This window comes from Artibeus jamaicensis, unplaced genomic scaffold, assembly GCF_021234435.1.
Source record: "Artibeus jamaicensis isolate MK-2021 breed Jamaican fruit bat unplaced genomic scaffold, CSHL_Jam_final scaffold_847, whole genome shotgun sequence".
Lineage (NCBI taxonomy): Eukaryota > Metazoa > Chordata > Mammalia > Chiroptera > Phyllostomidae > Artibeus > Artibeus jamaicensis.
Window position 1 is genome coordinate 14234155 of NW_026522057.1, and position 8800 is coordinate 14242954.

An 8800-nucleotide genomic window follows, 5' to 3' on the forward strand; every position below is an offset into this window, starting at 1 on the left:
TCCTGTGTCTTTTCTGAATAGGATCAGCCTAGTTGCCCAGCTGAGTAGGGTCCTAAGAAAGGCTTCATAAAACTCTGAAGAGCTTGTTAGCAAGTTAGCATCCTTTTAATAACTGAGTCATTAATTTCACTAAAAAAGTAGAAACAAACTAACCATTTGGTATAAATAAGTGTACATGGGGAAATAAAAAATATTTTAAAGTTATTTACAAGGGAAAGTTTATTAATTGCATCTAAAATACATTGCTTTTTAACGTTTAGGACTGGTATGGCAACAGATTTCATGTGCTGTCAACTGTGCTGACATTCAATGATTACAGAGACAGTAACTTGCTGTGCTGAGCTTAACACGCAAAAGCAATAAACTGACAGACTGACATCAAACCTTGTTTGATTGGGCCAGATTTCATGTCGCATCAACGACTTCCTCATTTCATTTCTTCAGATTTCGGTCTGACTGTCCATTATTGGCCTGGAAAAATAATTCTTTTGCTTTTGATTTCAATGAAGGAAATCAGAATTCGGTTCTAGCTTGCACGTACCATCCATGTCAGACTACAAGGTGTATTTTTTCCCAAAATAATTACCCCAGAAAAGAGGGAGTTGCATGTATTCTAGGCATTAAATCTTTCCATCAGAAGGTGTGCATTTTGGACCAGACTGGAACTGAGCAAACTCGTGAGTTGCTGTAGCCTTGCTGGCTCGTAAGTAGAAATATCACAGTACCGGTTGCTTCTCAAGCCCGAAGAGTAAACATCTCCATCTCCCCTACAGTGAGTATAACATCTGCACTTTCCGCAAAAAAAACTTGTGGCTGGCAATTCAGAAATTTTTATTCTTCAAAACCAAGTTTCTTGACATTAAAAAAAAAAGATGGGAATCTCCAAAGGATGTTTTTTTTTTCAATTTTATTTATTTTTAGAGAGAAAGGGAGAAATCGAGGGAGAGAAATCTATTGGTTCCCTCTTGTGCGCCCCCAACTAGCGACCTCACGGGCAACCTACACATGTGCCCTGACTGGGAATCAAAATGGGCGACTTTTCTGTTCGTCTGCAGTCCACTGAGCCACACCGGCCAGGGCTTCAAAGGAAATTTCTAGCGGGATGTAGCATCACTCGTCTTTTCAGAACTCTTGATCCTGTAAACTTTTAGGTGTCTATATAAATGGAGCTCTTTGGCTTTTCAGGCAGTCGAGCATACATTGTTGGGAGTTGACTGCATACATACTACTATCATTTGACAACTTCATCTAGAGGATAGATTAGAACTTAGGCAAGAGATTAGAAACATCTTTTTGGATTTTCTCAGGGGAAAATAGGGAATTGCCTAGAACTTTGCATCTTCCACTGACATATTTGGCATTTCTGACTCAGTCTCCACATATGACAAGCAGAAATGTGGAAAAGTAAATGGAGCAAATCCTGGGTTTAGTGAAAATTAGGACCTCTGTCCAAGGCTAGGTTGGGCACTTAGCCCACAGTCTGGAGTCTCAACCCTTGACATTCCTTATGAGTTGAGAAAAATCATAGATTTCACTGTTGTATGTGTGCATGTGTGTGTTTAAATGTATTTGCTTCAAAGAATGGACCTTTTCCTGAGTTAATGACACACTTTCTTTTAAAAATGATAAAGATAATAATGATAGTTTTTACTGCCTTTTGTACATTGATTAATTTAGTGACCACGTTGACCATGTTACTGGTCCATGAAATTCAAAAGTCTGGAAATCCTTTCTGCTTCTAAGTGTGTGAAAAAGCACCAGCATCATCTCCTCAGAGCCTCCCTCCCCTGCTCCCAACCCTCATCCGTCATCCTTGGCAGTGGGCCAGCATAGCCGCTGCAAACCCTCCTTCCTGCAGTCACTGCTGATTTGGTGTCTGGGATAAAAATTCACATGCATCGTTTTCTCCCTCATGTCCTTTAGGGCTGGGTGTCTCAGGGAGGCCTTTCCTGGCCATTCTACATCAAATTGTAACTCCCACACAACACATGAAAATACACACACTCTCCCTGTCCCCTTCCCTGCTTTTTCTTATAATACTTAACACTATCTGTTTTACTTACCCTGTTTATTTACATGTCTCCACTAGAATGAATGAATAGTGGAACTGAAAACTATCCTGAGTCCCACCACATGGCGACTGTTTTCTTCTGTCCCCAGCACCCTTTTCCTGTTCCTGCTTCTCTAAACCACAGAGCTCTGAGCAGCAAGAGGTTGCACCTCCCTGGCACCATTACCTACTTCCACATACCCTAAGTCACTTCATCACTTACACCCTCCCTGGCTCCCAGCCTCAAGACCTTCAGCTGGGCTCTCGTGTTCCCTTCCTGGTACCAAAAGTGGTTTTTGTGGCTCCCCCTGCCAGGCCCAGCAGCAGAGCACGAGTCGTCCAGATCTGGGTTCTGATGCCCACCTGAACGATCAACCCGTACCAGTTCACCAGCTCCTGAAACTTAGAGACCAAGGTTGAGAAGTCCTGCCTAAGCCAGCCCTCTTCTCTGTGCCAGGGCCTTTCCCAATTTTGAGCAGTGAACTTTATGTTCCTGACCCCTTCTTTCCAGGCGGCTTTGGATTCTGCAGATTTAGTTTAATGACACAACTAGTTTGGAGGATTTTATGAGCTTTTTAATAATAACCTAGTAATACTGTTCGACAAAAACACGTACGTCTCTCACTTGCAGACAGGCACACACCTTCCCTTCTCTCACAACAGACTGAGGTAGAAAGTACATTGCCTAAAGCATAAAAAATACTCAACGGCTGAGTCACGGCCCAGACCACAGGTCCACAAGGCACATGGTTGAAAGGCAGCCCCATGAGAGCTGGGGCAGAGGCTGGGCCAGTGGCACTAAAATAGCTGCCCTCCTCCCCCCACCTTGGAGGGGTTGGTAGGGGCCAGCTACTGGGCATGCCTGGCTTCCGGCAGGAGAGCCCCAGCAGGAGCAGCAGAGATGGTAAGAGCGGCAGCTGATCTTGCTCCAGGCTCCAAGGATGGAAGGGTGCTCCTGGCACATCAAATGCCCTCAGTAAACATCTGGTGAGTGAACTGAACAATCGAAGTCGGGCAGGAGAGAAAGGACTCTGGGAAAACACATCCTGGAGTTCTTAGGACCTTCTCACCCAGGATAGGGGAATTAAGGGCGGGAGGGCACCTCTGCCGATTACATCAGAGGTGGAAATACCAACACTGGGATGCTTTGGGCACCAGACACACTGACTGGGAGAAACAGAAAAGGGGATCTCTTCTTTCCTCCCAAAGTGCTTTATATATAGTTGAGGTCCTTGACTCCCCAAGGCCTGGCCCTCCTCATCTTATTCTTATCCTTAGAGGGAGGGCTTTGTCTCACTCAACTCTGGTCTTCAGTGCCTGGCAAGATCAGGCATCAAGTGCTTGTTGAATGAATCAAGGCCCACAGCAGCATAACTATCTTCTGCATTCTACCAGTTGACTCCATCTATCCTTTTGTCCCCTGGCTGGATCTGACCCTGCTTCAAAGGACCCCATTTACCTCTCTCCCCCTTGGAGAAGCAGCCTCATCCCAAGCCTTAGGGAAGAAATTCTGGGCCAAATGGACCATACGCCTGTTCTGAGGCAGCTGATACAACTCAACGCAGTAGAGGCTCCGGGTCCCGTCCACCTCGGCAGGCTCCCAGCGGCAGCTAGGATGCAGCCAGCGGTAGTAGACAAGCCGCAGAACCAGACCCAAAAGGAAGCTGATGCCACCCACAGGCAGCAATATGTGCAGCAGGATCCCACTGGGCAGCCAGGCACTTTGCATTACCCAGGTGACCACCATGAGAATGCTGTCACTCAGGAGAAACACCAGGTGGATGATGCTGCGGCCTCGAGTGCGACCCTCAGCCACATTGAACCAGGCAAAATAAAGAATGGTGGCCACCATTGCCCGGTACAGCCACTCAGACCAGGAATCCGGCATAAAGTTGGTACCCTGAACCCAGACCCAGAACAGCAGTACCAGCCATAAGCCCAAGAAGTGCAGAGTCACGTAGTGGGGGAAGAGGGCTGAGAACAGGGCCACAGCCAGGACTCGGGGCCACAGCAACAGCAAGTTCCACAGGAAGTAGATCACGGAGGAGCCCAGCCCCAGGACCGGCTTGGAGGGGAGGCAGGTGCGCAAGGCCCGGTGGTAGTCAAGCAGTGCCCACGAGATGCCAAGGAAGGACGTGCAGATGCTGGCCCCTAGAGAGGAAGAGGAAACAGCTGACCTCTGTGGGCAGTCTACCTGGTGCTCCCAGGTTCCGGGGGCCCTCATAACCAGCCTGAGGCAGGCACCAGAACCCTCAGTTTGTTGGAGGGAAAACTACAGCTGGGAGCCAAAGAGACCTGGGATTCAAATATGGGGTCTGCCCTTCACCACAAAGCTTTACTTTCAGGTGCTACCACAGTGATATTTTTCAGGGACGAGGCGGGTGTGGCGTACACAGCCTCATCTGCACCCTGGGTCTTGGCCACACGTCTGCATCGTAGACAGCCCTGTAACCTTTTTCCCGGAAGAACCCAAGCCTATCATGAATCTGAAATCAGCAGTCCCAGTTCCCCCTTAGTTTCAGAAAGGGAAGCCGGAAACCCCAAGAGGTGGCAATAGGCCTCTGGCTGTACGGATGGAGTGTCCTCACTCCCCTCTTCTCCACGCTCGGACTGGGCCCTGGTCTTGATCTTCTGAGACTCGAAGTTTTCAGTGGTGATCCTGCCGCACCTCCTCGTTGTCCGCCGTGAACTGGAAGCTCCAGGGCCTCCAGGGCCGGAGGGAAGCAGCACTGAACTGTCTCTAGAAGGCTTCCTCCCTGCCCCCCTCCCATAGCATCCATTCAGCAGCTATTTACTGGGGCCCTATTACGGGCCAGGAACCCACGCCCAGCCTGGAGTCACATCTATAGCCATCCTCCCCTCCACACTCCAGGTCTCAGCAGGACTGGCATTCTCCCAGCCTGCCCAGCACACTGCGTCCTCTGACCTGGACAAGTTTTGCCCGTGATGTTCAGTGGGCTGGGAGCACGTACCCCGTTCCTTCTGGCCTACTCCTTACCCTGCAAGTTCCAACCTCAGCATCCCCTACAGCCACCCATCCAGACCCCACCCCACTCTCTTCTGTCTGGAATAATGATCTGTTTCCTTATCCCTGCACTCCTTCAGGGCAGGAAACAGATTCTGCTCCCCTGGGGTCCCCAGGTAGCCCAGCACCTGGCACAGGAGCAGCTGAATTAGTGTTTGCTAAATCAAAAGTTGGGAGAGCCTGTCTCTTCCCTCGCTCCTCTCCTCCCACCCATACACACACAGCATAGACTGTATCCATTTGTGCCTACTCCTCGACACCCAGGGCCCCAAATAGACAAAAACGTGTGCCCAGTGAGGGCTGTGTGTCCCGGGGCAAATCGCTTCACCCTTTTGTACCTCTTTCCTCTTGTGCAAAGTGGAGATAGACACAGCACCAGTCTGTGAACATGCACACAGGCAATAAAGCACTCTCTGCAGTGCCCGGTGAACAGCAGGGCCTCAATCACGATGGCTGCTGTCTTTTCAATTAAGACTACAGACTCAAATGTGCCAGCTGAAAGCGTCGTTGAAGATCAAGTCCAACTCCACCTTGTACAGTTGGAGAAACCGAGGCCACAGAGGGGAAGACTGCAGGTCACGTGGTGAGTGGTGCCAGAGGGGGGACTGGCTGCTTGGGAGGCTGTGGCATTTACAGCAGCGGTTGGCAGGGGTGTGGCAGAGAAGGGGGAGCCCCAGACCTTGAATCAGACACGAGTTGGGAGTCTTAGCTGGGCCACTGGCTGGTCTGTGACCTTGGGCGTGTTAACTTCCCTTTCACAGGGGACAAGCTTCCCGAAGCTCCTCGGGGTACAGACTGCTCCCCTGGCGGCAGGGGCTGTGTCCCTAGTACAGGAACAGGCACAAAGGTGCTCAATAAAAGGTGTAGGAAGGTGGTCAGTACGCAGCTTCTTGACCAATAAGTTGCTTATTATGTGTCAAACACCCTACATACTTTATCTGTTTTCTTCAAAATAGTAAAAACTATCATTAAGATTTGTCATGCTCCAGGCGCTAGGCTCGACCTGCGTCACCTCCCTCAATCCTTTCATCAGTCCCACGAGGTGGGACTATTTGTTATGTCCACTTTACAGATGAAAACAGACTGATACCCAGAGAGGCTGAGTCAGCGTCCAAATTCATACAGCTGGTGTCTGGCTTGGAACCTGGACCTGCCCGACCGAAGCGTGCGCCCCTATTTTCTAAGCAGTCCTCATAACAGAGTGAACACATTTCTGGCATCTGTGGGAAACTTGCCCACGAGTGAGAGTGGGACTGGCCGCTGGAAGTGTGACTCACACTGGTAGTACTCGGTCTGGCCGCTCTGCAGCACGATGGCCAGCACCAGCGTGAGCTGTGGCGTCTTCTCCAGGAAGGTCTCGAAGAGCCGCAGCATGCTGATGTCCAGGGAGAGGAAGTCGGCATAGGCCAAGTCAAACTCGGAGGGCACCTCCTGCCGCCACACCAGCAGCCCTTGCCGCAGCCCTTGCATGCACCTAGGCACATACAGATGAGCCAAGGGGCCAGGTTAGTGTCCTGAGGCCTCCCTCCTCCCCCTACTTATCAGGCCGATGCCAACAGGCTCCAGTCCCAGCTCATCACTAACGCGATGGGGGGCTCTGGACAAGCCACTCAACCTTGCTGACCTTGGCTCTTCATCTGTAAAATGAGAATAAATACAACTACCACTGCTCCTGCTGGCCGGGCACTGTCCCAGGTTTATTACAAACCCTGTCTCATTCATGCCTTACAACATCCCCACTTTACAGATGGGAAAACAAAGGGCTAATAAGCAGTAATGTTTGAATATCGACAGTATAAGATTAAATTGCTTAAAGTGATAGTTATCAAATTTTAGCAAGCCTAAGAAGTTCTTAGAATCCCGTGGGGAAGGGGTGTCATACTGTGGCAAAGTTCAGAGAGTCCAGAGGTCGGAGAGACAAGGCTGGGTGACCCACTGGCATGAGTGGGGAGTGGAACACACAAGGCTTCCCCTACCCACGACTGGTCTCCTTTGGCTCCTGCAGGGTGAGCCCAGTCACTGACCGCGAATTCATTCATCAGAGGTGTACTGTTACCTCCCCTGGGCGAACCTGACAACCCGGCAAGGGAGTAGGCAGGCAGGCCCGGGTTGGGGCTCCCCCTGAGCAGGAGCCTCTGCCTCTGTTTCCCCAATACCAGGGCAGGGCCCTGCCTCAGCCTAGTTGCAGGGAGACACAGAGACCCCGTTTTCAAAACCAAAGCTCAGTACATTGTCTGTCTCGCACTCAGCAAAAATCCGAGAAGGGAAGACACACGATGTAGTTGTGGACTTGGGGCTCACCAAGGCCTGCCAGGACGGTAGTTAGTGTGCCTCCTCGTGCCCACCCAGAGTTTCAGTGATGCCTGTACAGGCTCTCGGCGGAACTGCCACATTGAGAGCGCCTCTCGCCCACTCCTGGATACTCAGTGCAGGCCTGTCAAGGCAAGAGTTGGTGAGAATCTGTAAAAATGGACTCAAGAGCAGATCCTGGCTCCGGGATGGGGCCTATGCCCAGCCCTGGTCGGCTCCAGGGACATGGATAAATCAGACCCCTTCTCTGCCCTCTTGCATGGTCAGAATGCACGGGGGCGGGGGGAGGAGATGCTTTGGGAGAATACGCTGGGAAAGATAGGGTGAGAGGCACTCGGGGGTGAGGGGACAAGCCCTGCTCTGGGGTTCAGGGCTGCTGAAACTCTCAGGATGACCCAGGTAAGCATGAAGCTGGCTGACATTCGCACACAATCCACAGGTCTCATTTCATTTATTCCTTATCGAACAGAGGCAGGCACCAAGACCATCCCCACTGGAACAAAGAGTTAACTGAGACCCAGAGGGGTCAAGATGACTGCCTGAGGCCCCATCCTCAGCTAAAGGGGACACTTCAATAGAGTCCATCAGCAGCCAAGCACTGTGTTCTTTCCTGCACCTCTCAAAGCAGGCCTCCCTGCAAACCTGTCTCTAGATTACTACTCTTCAACATTGGAGGAAACCGAGGCTCAGAGAAAGACGGGAATGAGATCACACAGGTGGCAAAGCCAAGACTGGATCCCAGAGACGTCTGACTCCCAATCATACCTTTCTTCTCTGGGCCTCAGTTTCTTCACCTGTGCCAGGAAGAATAAATAGAGCAAAGGAGCCGGAGTTACCCTTTAAGGAGCGGGCAGCTCGCCTCTGCCCATGGGAGACCTCCCCACCCGCTTCCCTCGTCAGGGTGCTCTCCGGTACTGCAGGAGGTACCCCTGGGCTCCGTTCCACCTCCACCTTCCCGAGGGCGGGGCGCTCACCTGTACAGGTAGCCCAGCTGCAGGAGGTGCAGCAGCGCCAGGCAGCGGCCTGAGGGCTGCGACGAGTGCAGGTCAGCGGGGTCGGTGCGCAGCCAGACCCAGCTGAAGACTTGCAGTGCAATCGAGGAGAGGCCCAGCAGCGTCAACACCAGTGCGGCCCACAGGTAGTGACCGCTGAGCACATACTGGCTCACGGTCCACAGGTCCGAACCCAGGTGGATCAGGAAGGCAGAGATGCCCAATACGCCCAGGATCAGGTCCCAAAAGAGAGTGGTGCGGAGTGACCAGGGCATGGCCCGCCGCCCTCTCCCCCTCCTTCCCTTCTGGGCTAGGATTTGCCCACCCAGCCTGGGTCCTACCTCAAGAAGGAGGTGGTCACAGCCCTCTGGGCCCCTAGGGCCCGCGCCTCCTAGGCGGGACTTCCACGTCCCGCCCTGTCCG

General features: G+C 51.7%; 1 protein-coding gene across 3 annotated transcripts; it reads right to left on the reverse strand.

Moving 5' to 3' along the window:
* Positions 1-236: 236 nt before the first annotated feature.
* On the reverse strand, positions 237-8771 carry XKR8 (XK related 8). 3 transcript variants are annotated; one of them, XM_037149684.2, is made up of 5 exons: positions 8360-8447; positions 8151-8179; positions 7377-7509; positions 6353-6549; positions 237-4201 (listed from the first exon to the last, which is right to left on the reverse strand). In XM_037149684.2, exons 3-5 carry the CDS (start codon positions 7466-7468, stop codon positions 3492-3494), a joined length of 999 nt encoding a protein of 332 aa, XP_037005579.2. In that variant the 5' UTR covers positions 7469-7509; positions 8151-8179; positions 8360-8447; the 3' UTR covers positions 237-3491. The 3 variants fall into 3 exon arrangements, with proteins under 3 accessions (XP_037005579.2, XP_037005578.2, XP_037005577.2); XM_037149683.2 differs by lacking the exon at positions 8151-8179 and having other exon boundaries at positions 8360-8440; XM_037149682.2 differs by lacking the exons at positions 7377-7509; positions 8151-8179 and having other exon boundaries at positions 8360-8771.
* Positions 8772-8800: the final 29 nt, after the last annotated feature.

Bases quoted from the DNA above. Each gene is read 5' to 3' on its own strand.
- XKR8 (XM_037149682.2), bottom strand. From the start codon at position 8,652: ATGCCCTGGTCACTCCGCACCACTCTCTTTTGGGACCTGATCCTGGGC. The intron at 6,550-8,359 runs GTGAGCGCCCCG...GTATGTGCCTAG, and splicing joins CAGCTGGGCTACCTGTACAG to GTGCATGCAAGGGCTGCGGC. The intron at 4,202-6,352 runs GTGAGTCACACT...CTTCCTCTCTAG, and splicing joins CCAGACCGAGTACTACCAGT to GGGCCAGCATCTGCACGTCC.